At 42.4% G+C, this 22,865-nt stretch overlaps 1 protein-coding gene across 1 annotated transcript in view; it reads right to left on the bottom strand.

Annotated features, from left to right (window-relative positions):
• The window catches only part of dpyda (dihydropyrimidine dehydrogenase a), a 244,741-nt gene that overhangs the window by 195,150 nt on the left and 26,726 nt on the right, over nt 1-22,865 (bottom strand). The window contains exon 3 of the mRNA XM_031796432.1: nt 12,535-12,617. Within this exon, the coding sequence (XP_031652292.1) occupies nt 12,535-12,617 (83 nt within the window). The remainder of the gene's footprint in view (nt 1-12,534; nt 12,618-22,865) is intronic.

The raw sequence follows: 22,865 nt of genomic DNA, 5'->3' as shown, positions 1-22,865 counted from the left end.
TTTTAGGCTGGGTTTCTGTACAGCACTTTGAGATATCAGCTGATGTACGAAGGGCTATATAAATACATTTGATTTGATTTGATTTAACTTTAAGATTAGGATATTTTTCTAGCTCCCACACTTTGCAAGAATGTCATTACAGACCTAAGAATGATTGCAGAGGGAGTGTGGCATGAAGTGTGTGTTTTTAAAATGTGCAAATGTTTTGTTTTAAGTTTCCTAAGTGCCCACATACCAGAGGGTGAAATGGGAGTGAGGCAATAACACCCAGATGGAAAATGAAACATTTAAATATAAAGAGAGTGGGTTTTAATGAAATACAGAGCTAAAGACAAGACAACGATTTTCATCTTAGAGAGTCGTTTGACAAGATAATGGTTATGACCACACGGCTGAGAAGGCCTTTCAAATACCATCCAAATATGCCCCACGGGGATGGATACAGGAATTTAATCAATTGAAAAATGGCAGCAAAAACAAATATGGTCTCAATATCGTAAGAGAAAAAAAAATATATATATATATATATATATATATATATATATGCCCTATTCTTAAATGATACAAATGTCATTCTATTCGGTCATTGTTTGAAAATGAGAAGCCTGAATAGGGACATTTCTCAATTTCTCCAATGTTTCAGTGTTTCCAATGTTTCCTTGATTTCCAGGTTTCCAACAATGAAAGAAATCAAGTAAAGAAATACCCATCATCTCCCGACGATGGGGCATTGACAAGGGTCGTTCAAAGTACACCCAAGGTCTCTGTGTTTTCTTGAACTGCAATTGAAATTCATATAGCTATTCAACAAGGCCCGGGCTGCATCCACAGCATAGTGCTCACTGGCTAGTTCATCACTCATAGCCCAGTACAGCCGTACACTAGCAGGCAGAGGCAGAGGAAAGGAGTACAATAAGAGCAAATCAAAGGGAAGGAGATGAGCGATGGGCGCCAGTACATACACAGATTCAGAGTCACACTCTTTCATTTAAGGCAACGACAGCAATCCTTCAGCGTAGGGACACCGCATGATATTGCCCTCTCCTCCTCCCATGACCGACAGTTTTTCCCTTTACACTGATCAGAGAAAGTGTGTGTGTGTGTGTGTGTGTGCATGCGTGTGTGTGATGTGTATTGGGAGTGTATAATGTGAATATACAGCATCTCTGCAATTCAAGTGTATGCGGAGGCATAGTCGGACCTTCACATTGACCTTACGAGACCCTGTGCCACACACACATAGTGGTTCCTCATTTAAAAGTTGCATCATACTGCAGCATAGCCTGCGGTATGCTGTGATATGCTTCGATGAGTCGCAGTGACTGCCGTTAATGCCACATCTGCAGTCCTCATGCCTCCTTGCTACATGCCTATGGCATCTTTCTTTTGGTGTTTTTCAGAGTCAGTAGAAAGGCCTCTTTAGTGTCCTAAGTTTTCATAACTGTGACATTAATTGCCTACCATCTCTAAGCTGTCTTATCGACCGTTCCAAAGGTGCATGTTCATTAATTGTTTATGGTTCATTGAACATGCATGGGAAACAGTGTTTAAACCCTTTACGATGAAGATCTGTGAAGTTATCTTCAAGACAGGGTCCTGAAAAAGGTCTGTTTCTTTTTTTTTGCTGAGTTTATTTCACACGAGATCATGTTTCCACATGTGTAGTTTCATGTTATCACATGTTGCTTTTTACATGCGATCACATGTTATCACATGAAATTCATGTAGTTTTTCTGTAAAGGCACACCCACACAAACCCTCTGTCCCTCTTCCCTCCGTTCTACCCCACTATCCCAGGGGACACGGGAGCTCGAGGGAGGATGTGGAGGTGGTTTACCTTGCCCGGCCTCCTGTGTGCTACTAGGGTTACCAGTAAGGGGTTAGAATGGAATGAATGAAAGGCACTATGAACACAGCTAACAGGTGGACTCTCTTGTGGAATGCGGAACAACCCCAGTAAACAGTGAAAAAGAGCCAGTGTTCTGTTCAGTGTGGGCATAGACTAGAGAGAATCAACCTTTAAAGGCATAGGGACTACTAGATAAGGACACTACTGCATGTGTGCCACCATTAACGACTGGAGGACTATATGTGTTTTATTATACACACTTAAAATTCACACTGACAGTGGCCTAAAAGCTGACATTTGTTTTAGCTCGTGTTGTCTATAAATGAATAAATACTAAATAGCATAATAAAATATATATTTTTGGATTGCAGACCCTCTACAAATCAATGAGGTATAGTTCAGTAAGAATCAACATTGTAGAACTGCTTGGCTGTATATCCCTCACACATTTAACATTTTATTCATTTAGCAGACACATTTTTCAACTAATCTGCTCGGGGGATTTGAACCAGCAACCTTTTGGTTACTGGCCCAACGCTCCTGACCGCTACACTATCTACCGCCCACACAATATGTAGCTTGAACATCGCTCTTTCTGTTATCACCGCCAGGCAGCGATACAGGTGATGAGATATCTATCTTCTCTCACAAGCTGGGATCTATTGTATCGTAATCCATTAGTCCTACACTTCCTTCATTCTCTCTGACATTTTGGGGGAAAATATGCTCTTTGAAGAGCGGGGTCTCCCGACCCCTATGAAGTCACTCAGCACACTGAAAAAACATAATTTAAGGATTTACAATTTATATCCACTCCAATATTTCTGTTATTGCCTAGATGTATACTCTAGCACTAGCCTTTGGGTGAAAGGTTTACGGGGATAGGCGGTGAATATACCAGCTCTGATTTGCTTCACCTTAAAGGTGCTGGAGTGGAGCTAACCTTGTTAACTCAAGCAATTAAAGTCGTGTCATATACTCGTATTCAGGCTATTACCGATGGAACAACCAGGAACAAATACAATTGAGAAAGAATATAACCTCCTACATTTTGCCATTATTGACTTATATATCTGCTGTTGGTTGGTTGTACACTACACAACACTGCAGTCTCTATATTGTTCATAGATTCTGGTCTCTCAGTGACAGAGTACAAGGACAGTTGCTTAAGCAAACGGTTCACAGTACCATTGTCAAATTCAAAAACGAATGTAAGTATCATGGAATGTATTTGTAGTGTACAACTGACCAACAGCAGATATATAAGTCAATAATGGCAAAATGTAGGAGGTTATATTCTTTCTCAATTGTATTTGTTCCTGGTTGTTCCATCGGTAATAGCCTGAATACAAGTATATGACAAAGGAAAGGAAATACATGTACTGTGTTGTGCCATTATATTGCTCATCCAAATATTTATATATTCTTAATCCCATTCCTTTACTGAGATTTGTTCGATTTGTGTGTATTGTTGTGAAATTGTTAGATATTACTGAACTGTTGGAGCTAGAAACACAAGCATTTCGCTACACCTGCAATTACATCTGCTAAACACATGTATGTGACCAATAAGATTTGATTAAATTTATAGCAAGAGGTTAGCTGAGCAGTAACCATGGAATATACCTATGCTGTGACTGGCAATTAGCCATGTTCTTATTGTGTTTGTACAACCTTATTATGCAGCTACATGTTCTTATTGTGTTTGTACAACCTTATTATGCAGCTACATGTTCTTATTGTGTTTGTACAACCTTATTATGCAGCTACATGTTCTTATTGTGTTTGTACAACCTTATTATGCAGCTACATGTTCTTATTGTGTTTGTACAACCTTATTATGCAGCTACATGTTCTTATTGTGTTTGTACAACCTTATTATGCAGCTACATGTTCTTATTGTGCTTGTACAACCTTATTATGCAGCTACATGTTCTTATTGTGCTTGTACAACCTTATTATGCAGTTACTGCATTACTACGCTGTATATATTGCTACAAGTGGAGATTCTGGTATACACTTAATGTGACAATAGAAGTTGGCGTATTTATTTAATATGCAAGCCATGTCCCTGTGTAGTTGTATTCATAGCATTCCTGTTTGTTAGGGGAGCAAGGGGCCTTCTCTCCTCTCTCAGCTAGGCCTAATGAAGGCACATGTCAGAAGTCGGTCTACCTCACACGCGTGCACAGAGACACCACACACAGTCCTAAGGACCAGGACACCACCGCACAGACAGCCTTACATCCCTCTGATCAGTAGCAGATGAAGGCTCCCGCATTGATCTTTGATGTCCTACATTATTAGCTTTTAGGAAACCTGAATATTTCATCAAATTGTGCTGCTCCGCTCAGTAGGGGGTCCTTTGAGGAGGAATCACAATCAGCTGAATGCAAAATAGGAGGGCAGCTTTGCCTGGCTGAAATGACTTCTCAGCTTTGTGTGTGTTTGAGAGAAAGATAAAGGGAGAGAGAGAGTGAAAGTAAGAAAGAAAGAAAAGGGATGTACAGAGAGAGAGAGAACAGACACACATGATAATCTGAACTATTGGTACAACCAATTGGTACATTGTCGATTAGTTGTAATTCTGGCTAATAAACAGGCAATTCTTCATAAAGGGAAATTAATTAATTTCTATTTTGATTATGTTTGTGTCTCCCTGATGATACATTTATCTCGGAGCTGTTTCAATTTCTCCAGGAATTATGTTCATTTACATGCAGCTCTCTAATCCTATTCTATCTGGTTTTAATGAAGCTAAGGGGATTAACTGAGATGGTCTCCTCCCAACACACTTCTTTCTACTCTCCTGCCATCTGATCATAGCGTGAAAGCTCATAGTCTAATGCATGCTGAACAGTGCACTGTAAAACCATGAAACATGTGACACGTTTATAACCGAAATGTCTGTGTTTAAAACATAAAAAGTACTCTCATCTTAAACACTGCCATTTATAATGCAAAATTAAAACAGTCAGCTTTTTCCCAGTCAGTTTCTAACGAGGAGAACACCTATATCTTCAAAGTGTTCTGATTTGAAACATTAGTGTTAACTTTCCCATCGTCCTCTTTAGAGTGCATTTAGTCATCAGAAATTGATGTGACATTTACATGCCTTTTATTCAGATCAGTGTTAGGAATGTCTGTCACCATACCTACTCCTGTCCCCAATTGCTTCAAATGTCCACCATTGTTCCTGCACCCAAAACTGCGAAGGAAACTAAACTAAATGACTATCTGACATCATGAACTGCTTTGAGTGGCTAGTTAAGGATCATATCACCTCCACCTTACTCAACACACTAAACCCATTGCAATTTGTATACTGCCCCAATAGATCCACGGATGATGCAATCAACATTGCACTGCACACTGCCCTATCCCATCTGGACAAGAAGAATACCTATATAAGAATTATGTTCAGTGACTACAGCTCAGCTTTAAACCCTCCAAGCTCATCATTAAGTTTGGGGGCCTGAACCTCTCCCTTTGAAACTGGGTCCTAGACTTCCTGATGGGCCGTCCCCAGGTGGTGAAGGTAGGCAACAAACATCCACTACGCTGATCCTCAACACAGGGGCCCCACAGGGGTGCATGCTCAGCCCCCGTCTGTACTCCCTATTCACCCATGTCATTTGCAGACGACACAATGGTGGTAGGCCTGATGAGACTGCCTACAGGGAGGAGGTAATAACCTCTCCCTCAATTTCAACAAAATGAGGGAGCTTATTGTGGCTTTCAGGAGACAGCAGAGGGAGCATGCCCCCATTCCCCATCAACGGGGCCGCAGTGAAGAAGGTGGAAAGCTTTGAGTTCCTCGGCGTACACATGACTGACAATCTGAAATGGTCCACCCACAGACAGCATGGTGAAGAAGGTGCAACAGCACCTCTTCAACCTCAGCAGGCTGAAGAAATTTTGCTTGGCCTCACAAAACCTTTTACCATTGAGAGCATCCTGTTGGGCGATATTACCACCTGGTACGGCAACTGAACCGTCCGCAACTGCAGGGATCTCCAGAGGGGGGTGCACAACATCTACAGCACCCGGTGTCACAGGAAGGCCAAGAAAATCATCAAGAACCTCAGCCACCCCAGCCACAGCCTGTTCCCCCCACTATCATCCAGAAGACGAGGTCAGTACAGGTGGTCCTTGTTTGGGAACACACACCAAAGCACGCAACAGGCTGACGAATATAAGGCTTGAAAAATTGGTGGCCATCCAGACAAATTTGAGGTTGCCAACAGGCCATCCACAACAAGGTTGGAAAGTGACAGTGAAGATGAGGCCTCAGAGTCTGATGTTCAAGAGGTGGACATTGAGGAGGTCCAAGGAGAAGACTTGGAAGCCTGAGAGGCTTTTACAGATGTATGTTGAAAACATTTTTGGGAGATGCGATGGATCATTCATTTTTCCCTTTCTTTTGTTGTTCAGTGAAATCATCCCATGTGAAGAGTCAACTCATTTAATTAAAGTTCAATTTGTAATTAAATCGTTTTAAAAATGTATATTGGAAGGATTTAATCATTTGCAATTATGTCTACTCATGATAAGGTAAAATGTTTGTTTCTGTCTCCATATGATATGGTAAATATCCAATACAAAAAACATCTACATTTAAATTATATTCATTTTAATTTGCATATATTTCCGTTAATTCCCATATATTCCCGTTAATTGCCACGGAAAGTTTCCACCTCTGAATATTCCCCAAAACGTGCAACCTTAATGAGGTCAAAGGAATTGTCCATAGAGCTCCGAGACAGGATTGTGTCGAGGCATATATCTGGGGAAGGGTACCAAAACATTTCTGCAGCATTAAAAAGGTCCCCAAGAGCACATCATTCTTAAATGGGATATGTTTGGAACCACCAAGACTCTTCCTAGGCTGGCCACCTGGCCAAACTGTGCAATTGGTGGAGAAGAAGAGCCTTCGTCAGAGGTGACCAAGAACCCGATGGTCACTATGACAGAGGTCCAGAGAAACTTTCAGAAGGACAACCCTCTCTACAGCACTCCACCAATCAGACCTTCATGGTAAAGTGGCCAGACTGAAGCCACTCTTCAGTAAAAAGACACATGACAGCCCACTGGGAGTTTGCCAAAAGGCACCTAAAGACTCTCAGACCATGAGAAACAAGATTCTCTGGTCTGATGAAACCAAGACTGAACTCTTTGGCCTGAATGCCAAGCATCACGTCTGGAGGAAACCTGGCACCATCCCTACGATGAAGCATGGTGGTGGCAGAATCATGCTTTGGGGATGTTTTTCAGCGGCAGGGACTGGGAGACTAGTCAGGATCGAGGCAAAGATGAACGGAGCAAAGTACAGAGAGATCCTTGATGAAAACCTGCTACAGAGCACTCAGGACCTCAGACTGGGGTGAAGGTTCACCTTCCAATGGACAACAACGCTAAGCAGACAGCCAAGACAATGCAGGACTGGCTTCGGGACAAGTCTCTGAATGTCCTTGAGTATCCCAGCCAGAGCCCGGACTTAAACCTGATCGAACATCTCTGGAGAGACCTAAAAATAGCTGTGCAGCAACACTCCCCATCCAATCTGACAGAGCTTGAGATCTGCAGAGAAGAATGGGAGAAACTCTGCAAATACAGGTGTGCCAAGCTTTTAGCATCATACCCAAGAAGACTTAAGGCTGTAATTGCTTCCAAAAGGTGCTTCAACAAAGTACTGAGTAAAGGGTCTGAATACTTATGTAAATGTAATATTTCCGTTTTTATATTTAAGAAATTAGCAACAATTTCTAAAAACCTGTTTTCACTTTGTCATTATGGGGTGTTGTGTGTAGATTGATGAGGGGAAAAAACATACACATATTTACACTCCAGACTAATCTTTCTACATTTCTCAATTCCATTCTGTTACTTTTAGATGTGTGTATTGTTGTGTATTGTTAAATATTACTGCACTGTTGGAGCGAAGACCAGCATTTCGCTACACCCGCAATAACATCTGCTAAATACAGTATGTGTATGCAACCAATAAAATGTGATTTTAGCACAATTGAAAAGGAAATTATTTCAATCACATGGTGTTGTTGTTAGTTGACTGCTCATGTGGCCCATGAGCAAGGATTTTCAGACCACAATGTTGAGGATAACCAGACTATAACTAAGACATGGTTGTTGCATTCAATAACTTCTAGTCCTGAAACCTTCAACAAGTGATTGTCTACGTGAATGCGCTTCAATTCAAAGTAAACCCTTTATGACCACATATTATACATTTCATAAGGCCTTCTATCACTAACAATCTATCACATTCACTCGACAGGCATGCTGGGAAATATGCAAATACAGCCTTACACCCTACAGCGTTAAAATGACGCCCCCAGTATTTAGTGTTTAGAACCTAAACACCTTGTGCTGAATAAACATCTTCATGTGTTTACGATCTAAACACTGACACGTTTTCATTGAAATTCTAAATCCCTTGACGAGTTTAAAAAGGTGTTATAGAAAAGTGTTTAGTTATGTGTTCAGATCCTAAACACTTGGTTTTACAGTGTGGAATGAAACATACATTAAATCAAAATGCATAGATCACACAACAAGTAAAAACAGCATTCATAACCCTCAGACTCTATGTGTTAACTAGATCATGGAAAACAGACACTGTTACAATCATGTTAAGTGTCTTCCATCAGTAAAACCAGTTTTTTTACAATGTAAAATGTGTTAAATTGTCTAACATGAATACAGATAAACAGCAATGTATATCTGAAGTGATCTAAAGCAGACAAAATTAAATCTTCATTCAATCATCCCTGGAGCAATGTAATTATTGCATGCCCCGAATTCCATGTGCATTTGAAATAAAACATATATTGATGGAACAAATTGCTGTATTCAAGCTCACATCAAACAATCCTGAGCAACAACAGCCAATCTAAACTCAGCAAAAAATAAACGTCCTCTCACTGTCAACTGCATTTATTTTCAGCAAACTTGACATGTTTAAATATTTGTAGGAACATAACAAGATTCAACAACTGAGACATAAATTGAACAAGTTCCACAGACATGTGACTAACAGAAATGTAATAATGTATCCCTGAACAAAGGGGGGGGGGGGGGGGTCAATAGTAACAGTCAGTATCTGTTGTGGCCACCAGCATTAAGTACTGCAGTGCATCTCCTCCTCATGGACTGCACCAGATTTGCCAGTTCTTGCTGTGAGATGTTACCCCACTCTTCCACCAAGGCACCTGCAAGTTCCCTGACATTTCTGGGGGGAATGGCCCTAGCCCTCAACCTCTGATCCAACAGGTGCTCAATGGGATTGAGAACCGGGCTCTTCCCTGGCCATGGCAGAACACTGACATTCCTGTCTTGCAGGAAATCCCTCACAGAACGAGCAGAATGGCTGGTGGCATTGTCATGCTGGAGGGTCATGTCAGGATGAGCCTGCAGGAAGGGTACCATGTGAGGGAGGAGGATGTCTGTAACGCACAGCGTTGAGATTGCCTGCAATGACAACAAGCTCAGTCCGATGATGCTGTGACACACCGCCCCAGACCATGACAGACCCTCCACCTCCAAATCGATCCCGCTCCAGAGTACAGGCCTCGGTGTAACGCTCATTACTTCGACGATAAAACCGCAATAAACCGCGATAAAACCGCAACTCGTCAGTGAAGAGCACTTTTTGCCAGTCCTGTCTGGTCCAGCGACGGTGGGTTTGTGCCCATAGGCGACGTTGTTGCCGGTGATGTCTGATGAGGACCTGCCTTACAACAGGCCGACAAGCCCTCAGTCCAGCCTCTCTCAGCCTAATGTGGACAGTCTGAGCACTGATGGCGGGATTGTGCGTTCCTGGTGTAACTCGGGCAGTTGTTGTTGCCATCCTCTATCTGTCCCGCAGGTGTGATGTTCGGATGTACTGATCCTGTGCAGGTGTCGTTACACGTGGTCTGCCACTGCGAAGATGATCAGCTGTCTGTCCTGTCTCCCTGTAGCGCTGTCTTAGGCTCCTCACAGTACGGACATGGCAATTTATTGCCCCGGCCACTTCTGCAGTCCTCATGCCTCCTTGCAGAATGCCTAAGGCACATTCACGCAAATGAGCAGGGACCCTGGGCATCTTTCTTTTGGTGTTTTTCAGAGTCAGTAGAAAGGCTTCTTTAGTGTCCTAAGTTTTCATAACTGTGACCTTAATTGCCTACCATCTGTAAGATGTTAGTGTCTTAATGACCGTTCCACAGGTGCATGTTCATGAATTGTTTATGGTTCATTGAACAAGCATGGGAAACAGTGTTTAAACCCTTTACATTGAAGATCTGTGAAGTTATTTGGATTTTTACAAATGAGGGTCCTGAAAAAGGGATGTTTCTTTTTTTGCTGAGTTTATGCTAGACATCTTTAAGTGTTTTGATATCAAATCGCAGGATATGCGCTTTGGTGGGACAAATTAAACATTGACTGTGTGTTAGTTGTGTGTGTGTGTGTGTGTGTGTGTGTGTGTATCAAATCAAATCACATTTTATTGGTCACATACACATATCTAGCAAATGTTTTCGCTGGTGCAGCGAACTGCTTATGTTTCTAGCTCCAACAGTACAGTAATACAACAAAACACACAAATCCCCAAAATAAAAATTAAGAAATTATGAAACATCTGAATGAGCAATGTCAAAGTCCAGAATATAAATATATATGATTGTGATGGTGTGAATAAAGAGTTTGGACATTATATGAATAGAAAAAGGCGTGTACAGCAGTAGTTATATAGGATAAGAATACATACAGCGCCTTCAGAAAGTATTCACACCCCTTGACTTTTCCCACATTGTGTTGTGTTACACGCTTTATTGAAAATGTATTAAAAGTTAGATTTCTGTCACTGGCCTACACAATACCCCATAATGACAAAGTAGAGTTAAATTAATAAAAAATGTAAAGCTGAAATGTCTTGAGTCAATAAGTATTCAACCCTTTTGTTATGGCCTAAATAAGTTCAGGAGTAAAAATGTCCTTGACAAGTCACATAATAAGTTGCATCAACTCACTCTGTGTGCAATAATAGTGTTGAATGTGATTTTTGAACGACTACCTCATCTCTATACCCCACACATACAGATAATTGTAAGGTCCCTCAGTCGAGCAGTGAGTTTCAAACACAAATTCAACCGGATAGACCAGGGAGGTTTTCCAATGCCTCGCAAAGAAGGGCACCTATTAGGAGATTCAAAAAAACTAAAAAACAAAGCAAACATTGAAAATCCTTTTCATCATAGTGAAGTTATTAATTACCTTTGGATGTTGTATCATTACACCCAGTCACTACCAAGACACAGGCGTTCTTCCTAACTCAATTGCCGGAGAGGAAGGAAACCACTCAGGGATTTCACCATGAGGCCAATGGTGACTTTAAAACAGTTACAGAGTTTAATGGCTATGGTAGGAGAAAACTGAGGATGGATCAACAACATTGTAGTTACTTCACAAAACAAACCTAATTGACAGAGTGAAAAGAAGGAAGCCTATACAGAACTAAAACATATTCCCAAACATGCATCCAGTTTGCAACAAGGCACTTAAGTAAATGTGGCAAAGCAATTAAATTGTCAAATCCAATAAAACGTATTACTGAGTACCACTTTCCATATTTTCAAGCATAGTGGTGGCTGCATCATGTTATTAGAGACTTACCCACAAAGACGGTAATCGTTATGGACTGGGGAGTTTTTCAGGATAAAAAATAAATTGAAGGCAAAATAGTAGACGAAAACCTTTCCACCAGACACTGGGAGAAGAATTTACCTTTCAGCAGGACAATAACCTAAAACACAAGGCCAAATCGTTCATTTTACTAGGCAAGTCAGTTAAGAACAAATTCTTATTTTCAATTACGGCCTAGGAACAGTGGGAACAGGGGCAGAACGACCGTGTCAGCTCGGGGATTCGATCTTGCAAACTTTTGGTTACTAGTCCAACGCTCTAACCACTAGGCTACGCTGCCGCCCCAAATCTACAGTGGAGTTGCTTACCAAGAAGACAGTGAATGTTCCAGAGTTACAGTTTTGACTTAAATCTACTTGAAAATCTATGGCAAGACCTAAAAATGTTGTATACCAATGATCAACAACCAATTAGACAGAGATTGAAGAAATATGAAAAGAACAATGGATAAATGTTGCACAATCCAGGTGTGGAATCGAGACTTACACAGAAAGACTCACAGCTGTAATCACTGCCAAAGATGCTTCTTCAAAGTATTGACTCAGTGGTGGTGTAAGAGATATTTCTATATTTCATTTTCAATAAATTAGCAAAAAATGTCTAAAAGCATATTTTCACTTTGTCATTATGGGATATTGTGTGTAGATAGGTGAGAATTATTTAAATTAATGTTCAATTCAGGCTGTAAAACAACAAAATGTGGAATAAGTAAAGGTGTATCAATAGTTTCTGAAGGCACTGTATATATGAATTGGGTAATGTGTGACCAGTGTGTGTGTGTAATAACCACCGGCCACTAGTTTAGCCTCTGAAGGAAGAGGTTTCTCCCACTGACAAATTAATACCTCAGAGAGTACAATGCTGAATGGTGGCAATAAACTCATTCGTCCAATAATGAAGAATGACTTTTAATCCCCTCCTCCCCCTGCATCGTTGCCACATCTGTGACTGTTGCCATGGTGACCCGACGGCTGAAGCCTTACCTCATTGCTTCCCGAAGTGCTCCGCGCTCGCTCAGAGTTGTGTGTTTGATGTCATCAAAATTGTTCTCCAGCGTCACGCAGCTCTACGTGTGTGTGAAAAAGAGAGAGAGAGAGAAGGATGAGTGTTTGTTTGTTTGTCTGTTTGGTGCCTGATGCGTTTCATTGATCGTAGGGCTAATACCCTGTCTTAATCCACTTCAATACCATCGCAGCACACCAAGCTTTTAGGAAAAGAGAATCAAATGTATTCTTTATGCAAATTGCACTTTAGCTCCAAAACCCTGACTTTGTTGTGAATGAATCATCAAATACTGACATTGCAATGTTATTGGTCCGGCGGATCATTTAAACCACCGCACGTCATCACCCTCCTCTCTCTTGGGGTCGGGGTGAGCCGTTGTCATGGCATCGGCCCTATCAAATCCCCGGGACCCCTCCGGAGCGGAGATGAGCCTGGGGTAGGGGACAGACTGAGCCAAGGAGAGAGAGAGAGAGAGAAGCCTGGACGTTATTGACACGCTGACGATTAGCGAGGAAGGAACCTCTGCCCTCCTGCCGCCACCGGCCAGATAACCACTCAGCTCAGCCTAATCTCCCTCCCTCCCTTCTCAAGAAGTGTGTGTGTGCGCGCGTAGATGTGTGTGTTCAGACCCCACTCAGTGACCACAGGCCACAGAGTCTAATCCCTTACTCATACTCAAGAGCTGGATCATACAGGCCCAGATGTTTGTCTTTAATAACACATTCTGAACAACACAAATCAACTCTCCAACCCTGCCCACTGCCATTCAGTACCACAACAAAGCAAAGAAAGTCAGGTAGCCTCAGACCTTGCAGTGCTAAATTGTCCTCTTAGATGACATAACACCACCATACCATGTAGTGTCTATGTATACCTGATTTGCACCATGACGGTACACAGTATCATCACTCCTCTATGAGCGACAGCCCTTACTACATAAATGGAGTGATGTTTATTTTGTATATCAGTTATGTACAAATGGTTGGATGATGGCATGGCCGTTTACGGCAATTACGTTTGTTCAGCAAACTACTTGCAAGACAAAGCCTGAGGATATCCAATTCAAATACCCATTGACTTGTAGCTCGGTTGGTTATTAAAACTATTGCTGCATTACAAGATCGATATAATCTTCGAGCTTCATCCATAAAGTGTGAAACTCATACACCTATACCAGAAGGAAGGGATTTTATCCATAAAGATAATGATCATCTCCCTAAAGTGATTCTACTGGAATTGGTTACAACGTGCGCCCTGTGGTGGTAATGTTCACAAGCGCTAACTCGCTTATGTTCTTCGCACAAAACGAAATACGGAAGGCCTGCATTTTTACACCTAATAATTAGGAAAGCTCTTCAATTCTTATTGACACCTAATTTACATGATTGAAAACCAAAGTGCAAGTCGGTGATTTTCCCAATTGAATTCTCGTAATGTCGACACCGAAGTATTTCAATAATTCGTCATTATTTGCATTGTTTGAGCGTGTCTGAATGACAAGGATATGTTTCAAAAACAATGTGTGTAAGCTATTTCTTTTTTATCTGTCCTCTGGGCAAGGGATGGAATACTACATTAATAAGCCATATTCATTCAAAGGTGTTGTGAATGTGTCACTAACGCATCGGAACGTCATACCATTATGAGGGTACTAATATTGAAACTGTAAAAAAAATGTAGATCTGAGTGAAGAACTCACAAGAGTTTAGTATATTAAGGGTAGTTAAGCTATTGTTCCTTTTTTGGAAATAATGATTGGTTTTGCTCATGTTAACCTTCAAGCTACCAACATAAGAGCAGAATAGCGGATTACATAAAGGGCATTGAATCTGGCATATTGTATGGCACACCACAACTTTGTCAGATATTCATTCCACTCTAGCAGCAGCACGTGCCAGTTAGCTATGAGACCTCGGGGGATTCCCATATGAAGCGGAACACAGCTATTAGCTTGTCTTGTGAGATTTATTCATTTTCATATCAGATAACGGTGATTAATCTCAGGCCATTAGGAGAGATATACCCCACCCCTCTTTATGTCTACCATAAGATTTTAAACCCCATAACATACATACCTACCTACCTACCTACCTACCTACCAACCCCCTCAAAGTTGCACTAAAACACAGGCAGAGCTATCTAAACAACAAATCCTCAAATGCAAATGTCAGACACACCTACAGTACCTACCTTTATATACCTAATAAAACACATTCCAAAATGTTAGGAGGGGAGAATATTATATTCCAATTATGTCACGGCCAATGTATTTACGCCATAAGCTTAGTGTTCTATTATACATTCAGAAGAATGAAAAGGTCCTTGGAGGGAAGAGAGAAGAGAATTACGAGGAGCTTCTATTAACATCAAATCTTAACATAATTCATTTAATCTCCCCCACCCCTCGGTAGGAGCGGCTTAGGCAGGGTAGTGCTTGTGTTGTAATACTCCATGTATCTGCTGGTTAATCCTACGATGGAAGTGGGGAGGGAGAGAGGGCCACTGCTGGGATTACCAGGGGGGTCTGTGTGTTTCAACTGATAAAGCCCATCGATCACAACCACCCCCATACATACCACTCTACAGCTCCCCGACTAACACACACACACACACCTCTTTGTGTTCTCTCTCGGTCTCTCTCACACACACACACGCACACACACACACACACACACACACACACACACACACACGCACGCACACACACACAAAGTGTGCTCCACCCTAATGTGGTGCTGCAGCCTGCTGACATTTGATCAGGCAGAGAGAATCAATGTCTAGGTTGATCAGTGTCGTGTAATTATCCAGAGGTAGTCAGAGATAACGAACCAGTCGTTTACACAGTATCTGACTCACTGGCTCCACTCTGCTCACAACACAATGACCTGCTTTAACCCAGCCAAGACACACACACGCGCGCACACACACACACACACACACACACACACACACACACACACACACACACACTTTAACTCAGTCCACTGTGTCAATATTCCATCCCAGTGCCCCCTGTCGATCACCCCATGCTGGTGCATGTCTTACCAGGGACTGAGAGGATGAAGAGATCAGGGATTAAATCACTAAAGTGATGATGGAAAATATGCTCCAGTAAATATGTGTCCACATTTACCAGAGACTGTCTTATAGATTTATCTGTAAAGGATAAATGAGTGATGAATTTCCACTCGCAAAAAGTCGAAAAATGTCATGTTCAGCTCTCATCTCAGCTAATCTCTCACTAACACCAAAATCAACATTAGGCCATCGCCAACAATCTGTGGGCCACATGTGGAATCCTTCTGCTCCAATGATGAAGTATACTCTTCTGTTCTCTCAAAATAAAACATGTCACATTATTTGAACTAAAACGACGAGATCGCCACACAGTTGTAACTACTAATTAGCTGAACAATAGGTGAGGCAGCACGATAAACAATTTTGGAGTCCATTTCTTTTGTTTTGATGTCTTCATATATTTCTTAATATAAATGAATCTCCTTCTTTTCCCCGACATGCAATGCATTTAATGAACAATCTGTCTTCACACTGCAGAACTATTAGAGGCATGACCCATTTACTTTTATCACAATGTGATGGAGTGGAGCATTTGCTCCTCGTTTTACTCAATTTAAATCCCTTCAATAGTGACAAATAAACCTGGCAAAAGCACTAATGTGGTCTCATCCATAATATTGTGTGAGAAGACAATTATATCACATGTAAAGATTAGAATACAATACATCTCCTGGCAGAGAAGACCTGCTGTTAAAGATTACACCTGGCCAAAAAGACCACTGATTATGATTATGATGCTTTAGCCCTGAAGAGGTGAGACATTGGATATCATTGTCACTGAAAAAAAACTTGAATGCTTCAAATTCTCAAAGAAAGATGCGTTTCTAATTTCAGCCATTCTTACATACTGTACATGATCAATATTGTTGTATAGCTCCCAATGCGTGTGTTGTCTGTATTGCAGAACATCCTCAGTATCTTTAAGTGTTATTTTTTGTTGTTGGTGTACATAAATACAACTTAACTTTCAGACTAACAGAAACCTTCATTTAATTCTAAAATGTTATTCCAGTGTCTGAAAGCCTTAATTATCATTTTGGAAAAATGTCTGAGAGAAACCATCACCCTTTAATTTATGCATATCACAACAAAACAACAGAAAAAGAATAATATATATATATATAAATAAAACGAAGGCAAGATTACATTTCTTTCCTTAAGACTTTGATTGCGATCGGAATGAAAATAACCGTTTAAAAATATGCTCGTTTTTTTTTCTTTCCTTGTTTTTATTGGACCTTGACTGTGACCGGGGTACTGAGTGATGATTATGAAAGGCAATTTAAGACATTTAACGAATTCCAGACAGGATTCACTTATGGTAGATTTTTGCCCTCTTCGCTTTCATCGTGTCTCATTAAAGCAATTACCTTCAGATGCCTAATAAACCTCCCAGAAGCCTTTTCTGACACTCAAGCAGAGAGAGAGATGTGGAGGAGAGAGAGAGAGAGAGAGAGATGTGGAGGAGAGAGAGAGAGAGATGTGGAGGAGAGAGAGAGAGAGAGAGATGTGGAGAAGAGAGAGAGAGAGAGATGTGGAGGAGAGAGAGAGAGAGAGATGTGGAGGAGAGAGAGAGAGAGAGATGTGGAGGAGAGAGAGAGAGAGAGATGTGGAGGAGAGAGAGAGAGAGAGATGTGGAGGAGAGAGAGAGAGAGAGATGTGGAGGAGAGAGAGAGAGAGATGTGGGAGGAGGAGGAGAGAGAGAGAGAGAGATGTGGAGGAGAGAGAGAGAGAGAGATGTGGAGGAGAGAGAGAGAGAGAGATGTGGAGGAGAGAGAGAGAGAGAGATGTGGAGGAGAGAGAGAGAGAGATGTGGAGAAGAGAGAGAGAGAGATGTGGAGAAGAGAGAGAGAGAGAGATGTGGAGAGAGAGAGAGAGATGTGGAGGAGAAAGAGAGAGAGAGAGATGTGGAGGAGAAAGAGAGAGAGAGAGAGATGTGGAGGAGAAAGAGAGAGAGAGATGTGGAGAAGAGAGAGAGAGAGATGTGGAGAAGAGAGAGAGAAAGTAGATGTGGAGAGAGAGAGAGAGAATGTGGAGAGAGAGAGGAGAGAGAGAGAGATGTGGAGGAGAGGAGAGAAGAGAGAGATGGTGGAGGAGAGAGAGAGAGAGAGATGTGGAGGAGAGAGAGAGAGAGAGAGATGTGGAGGAGAGAGAGAGAGAGATGTGAGGAGAGAGAGAGAGGATGTGGAGGAAGAGAGAGAGATGTGGAGGAGAGAGAGAGAGATGTGGAGGAGAGAGAGAGAGAGATGTGGAGGAGAGAGAGAGAGATGTGGAGGAGAGAGAGAGAGAGATGTGGAGGAGAGAGAGAGAGAGAGATGTGGAGGAGAGAGAGAGAGAGATGTGGAGGAGAGAGAGAGAGAGATGTGGAGGAGAGAGAGAGAGAGATGTGGAGGAGAGAGAGAGAGAGAGAGATGTGGAGGAGAGAGAGAGAGAGATGTGGAGGAGAGAGAGAGAGAGAGAGATGTGGAGGAGAGAGAGAGAGAGAGATGTGGAGGAGAGAGAGAGAGAGAGAGAGATGTGGAGGAGAGAGAGAGAGAGAGAGAGATGTGGAGGAGAGAGAGAGAGAGAGAGAGATGTGGAGAGAGAGAGAGAGAGAGAGAGATGTGGAGGAGAGAGAGAGATGTGGGGGAGAGAGAGAGATGTGGGGGAGAGAGAGAGAGATGTGGGGGAGAGAGAGAGAGATGTGGAGGAGAGAGAGAGAGATGGAGGAGAGAGAGAGAGAGATGGAGGAGAGAGAGAGAGATGGAGGAGAGAGAGAGAGAGATGGAGGAGAGAGAGAGAGAGATGGAGGAGAGAGAGAGAGATGTGGAGGAGAGAGAGAGAGAGATGTGGAGGAGAGAGAGATGTGGAGGAGAGAGAAGAGAGAGAGAGATGTGGAGGAGAAGAGAGAGAGAGAGAGAGGAATGTGGAGGAGAGAGAGAGAGAGAGATGTGGAGGAGAGAGAGAGAGAGAGAGATGTGGAGGAGAGAGAGAGAGAGAGATGTGGAGGAGAGAGAGAGAGAGAGAGATGTGGAGGAGAGAGAAGAGAGATGTGGAGGAGAAGGAGAGAGCGAGAGGAGAATGTGGTAGGAGAGAGAGAGAGAGAGAGATGTGGAGAGAGAGAGAGAGAGAGAGATGTGGAGGAGAGAGAGAGAGATGTGGAGGAGAGAGAGAGAGAGAGATGTGGAGGAGAGAGAGAGAGAGAGAGATGTGGAGGAGAGAGAGAGAGAGAGATGTGGAGGAGAGAGAGAGAGAGAGATGTGGAGGAGAGAGAGAGAGAGAGATGTGGAGGAGAGAGAGAGAGAGAGAGATGTGGGAGGAGAGGAGAGAGAGAGAGAGATGTGGAGGAGAGAGAGAGAGAGAGAGATGTGGAGGAGAGAGAGAGAGAGAGATGTGGAGGAGAGAGAGAGAGAGAGAGATGTGGAGGAGAGAGAGAGAGAGAGAGATGTGGAGGAGAGAGAGAGAGAGAGATGTGGAGGAGAGAGAGAGAGAGATGTGGAGGAGAGAGAGAGAGATGTGGAGGAGAGAGAGAGAGAGATGTGGAGAGAGAGAGAGAGAGAGATGTGGAGAGAGAGAGAGAGAGAGATGTGGAGGAGAGAGAGAGAGAGATGTGGAGGAGAGAGAGAGAGAGATGTGGAGGAGAGAGAGAGAGAGATGTGGAGGAGAGAGAGAGATGTGGAGGAGAGAGAGAGATGTGGAGGAGAGAGAGAGATGTGGAGGAGAGAGAGAGAGAGATGTGGAGGAGAGAGAGAGAGAAGAGAGAGATGTGGAGGAGAGAGAGAGAGAGAGAGAGATGTGGAGGAGAGAGAGAGAGAGAGAGAGAGAGAGAGATGTGGAGGAGAGAGAGAGAGAGAGAGAGAGAGAGATGTGGAGGAGAGAGAGAGAGAGAGAGAGAGAGAGAGAGATGTGGAGGAGAGAGAGAGAGAGAGAGAGAGAGAGAGAGAATGTGGAGGAGAGAGAGAGAGAGAGAGAGAGAGAGAGAGAGATGTGGAGGAGAGAGAGAGAGAGAGAGAGAGAGATGTGGAGGAGAGAGAGAGAGAGAGAGAGAGATGTGGAGGAGAGAGAGAGAGAGAGAGAGAGAGAGAGAGAGAGAGAGAGAGAGAGAGAGAGAGAGAGAGAGAGAGAGAGAGAGAGAGGTGTGGAGGAGAGACAGGGGTGTGGGGAGAGAGGAGACAGCGACAGAAGAGAAAGAAAAAGAGGCTGATACAAAAGAGAAGGAGAGAGAGAAGAGAGGAGAGAGAGAGGCACCAAAGCAGTCTTCAGACCAGAGAAAGAACACAGAGGAGCATTACGAGGATAGGAGGATAGGAGGATAGAGCACATTTACTCTCTCTCTGCCTAACTCACTGGTATCACAAAGCAGAAAGATAGTAGTGAGTCTGGATCGGTCTGACTTTGAGTGCTTAATGCCCAGATATCATGGAAGACTGCCCTGCAGTATGGCTCCGTGGATTAGTAAGGGGGCTATTACACCACAAATAGGTAGGGAACCCCTTCAAAGATCCCCTTTACTGACATAAACTTGCATCCCTCAATATCCTAGCCATACATTAGGACGCTATATGGATGAAGGCTCTTCATAGCTCCACCTCTAAATAATGGGTGGGTCTCAAATTACACCCTATTCCATGTATAGTGCATTGCTTTTGCCCAGGAACCCATCGGGCTCTGGTCAGAAGAAGTGCATCAAATCCAAGTGTATTTGTCATGTGCGCCGAATACAACAGACATTGCAGTGAAATGCTTACTTACAGGCTCTAACCAATAGTGCAAAAAAAGTATTAGGTGAACAATAGGTAAGTAAAGAAATAAAACAACAGTAAAAAGACACTGAAAAATAACAGTAGCGAGGCTATATACAGTAGCGAGGCTATATACAGTAGCGAGGCTATAACAGTCATATAGGGGAGGTACGCGCAATGCCGTCAGGGGTAGGCCAAATGAAAATGTGATTCACGTTAAAAAAATTAAAATAATATCTACATATATTTTCTTTTTCACATTTTCAAACAGTCCATTTATTTTGGGTGAGGTTTTATCCTCGCCTGAGTAAACTCATTTCACTGCCAAAATTAAAATGAAACCATCTAGAGTTCAGCGAAATAACAACACAATGTCAAATACAGGTAGCCTAGTCAAATAATTAACATCCAATCACATTAATCGTTACCTTCTCACGGGAATTCCACTAACAGTCCGTATGTAGCCAAACGTAGCTGCTGCTCATTCCGTTTGCTCGAAAATGGATAAATATTTAAAAGAAAGTAAGAACTGTGTCCATTGAGACACATACCAGCTCTACTGGTAGTACTGCTACTACCAGCAGTACTACACCTGCACCAGTCGACGACACAAGTTGCTCTGTTTACACGAGCACATCCAATGCTAGCGTCAGAAATTCTACATTTGTTGCTAGCCCAGCTAGCATGGACACTGACAGTTGTGAATCTGATGCGGCCGAAGATCTACTGCCCCATTACCCGGGAAAGCGAGTTTCTCACACGACTGGCTTATCTGGGTGATGTTTTTTCTCACCTGAATGATCTGAATCTAGGATTACAGGAGGATCTGAGCAGCTAAACGATCGCTGCAGCTGTACATAGTCTATCGGTAAATAGCCCACCCAATTTTACCTACCTCATCCCCATACTGTTTATATTTATTTACTTTTCTGCTCTTTTGCACACCAATATCTCTACCTGTACATGACCATCTGATCAATTATCACTCCAGTGTTACAGTGCCTTGCGAAAGTATTCGGCCCCCTTGAACTTTGCGACCTTTCAGGCTTCAAACATAAAGATATAAAACTGTATTTTTTTGTGAAGAATCAACAACAAGTGGGACACAATCATGAAGTGGAATGACATTTGTTGGATATTTCAAACTTTTTTAACAAATCAAACACTGAAAAATTGGGCGTGCAAAATTATTCAGCCCCTTTACTTTCAGTGCAGCAAACTCTCTCCAGAAGTTCAGTGAGGATCTCTGAATGATCCAATGTTGACCTAAATCACTAATGATGATAAATACAATCCACCTGTGTGTAATCAAGTCTCCGTATAAATGCACCTGCACTGTGATAGTCTCAGAGGTCCGTTAAAAGCGCAGAGAGCATCATGAAGAACAAGGAACACACCAGGCAGGTCCGAGATACTGTTGTGAAGAAGTTTAAAGCCGGATTTGGATACAAAAAGATTTCCCAAGCTTTAAACATCCCAAGGAGCACTGTGCAAGCGATAATATTGAAATGGAAGGAGTATCAGACCACTGCAAATCTACCAAGACCTGGCCGTCCCTCTAAACTTTCAGCTCATACAAGGAGAAGACTGATCAGAGATGCAGCCAAGAGGCCCATGATCACTCCTGATGAACTGCAGAGATTTACAGCTGAAGTTGGAGACTCTGTCCATAGGACAACAATCAGTCGTATATTGCACAAATCTGGCCTTTATGGAAGAGTGGCAAGAAGAAAGCCATTTCTTAAAGATATCCATAAAAAGTGTTGTTTAAAGTTTGCCACAAGCCACCTGGGAGACACACCAAACATGTGGAAGAAGGTGCTCTGGTCAGATGAAACCAAAATTGAACTTTTTGGCAACAATGCAAAACGTTATGTTTGGCGTAAAAGCAACACAGCTCATCACCTTGAACACACCATCCCCACTGTCAAACATGGTGGTGGCAGCATCATGGTTTGGGCCTGCTTTTCTTCAGCAGGGACAGGGAAGATGGTTAAAATTGATGGGAAGATGGATGGAGCCAAATACAGGACCATTCTGGAAGAAAACCTGATGGAGTCTGCAAAAGACCTGAGACTGGGATGGAGATGTCTTCCAACAAGACAATGATCCAAAACATAAAGCAAAATCTACAATGGAATGGTTCAAAAATAAACATATCCAGGTGTTAGAATGGCCAAGTCAAAGTCCAGACCTGAATCCAATAGAGAATCTGTGGAAAGAACTGAAAACTGCTGTTCACAAATGCTCTCCATCCAACCTCACTGAGCTCGAGCTGTTTTCAAAGGAGGAATGGGAAAACATTTCAGTCTCTCGATGTGCAAAACTGATAGAGACATACCCCAAGCGACTTACAGCTGTAATCGCAGCAAAAGGTGGCGCTACAAAGTATTAACTTAAGGGGGCTGAATAATTTAGCACGCCCAATTTTTCAGTTTTGGATTTGTTAAAAAAGTTTGAAATATCCAATAAATGTCGTTCCACTTCATGATTGTGTCCCACTTGTTGTT

This window comes from Oncorhynchus kisutch, linkage group LG18, assembly GCF_002021735.2.
Source record: "Oncorhynchus kisutch isolate 150728-3 linkage group LG18, Okis_V2, whole genome shotgun sequence".
NCBI lineage: Eukaryota > Metazoa > Chordata > Actinopteri > Salmoniformes > Salmonidae > Oncorhynchus > Oncorhynchus kisutch.
Note: the sequence above shows the minus strand (reverse complement) of the source record. Positions and strands in the feature narration are given on the sequence as shown.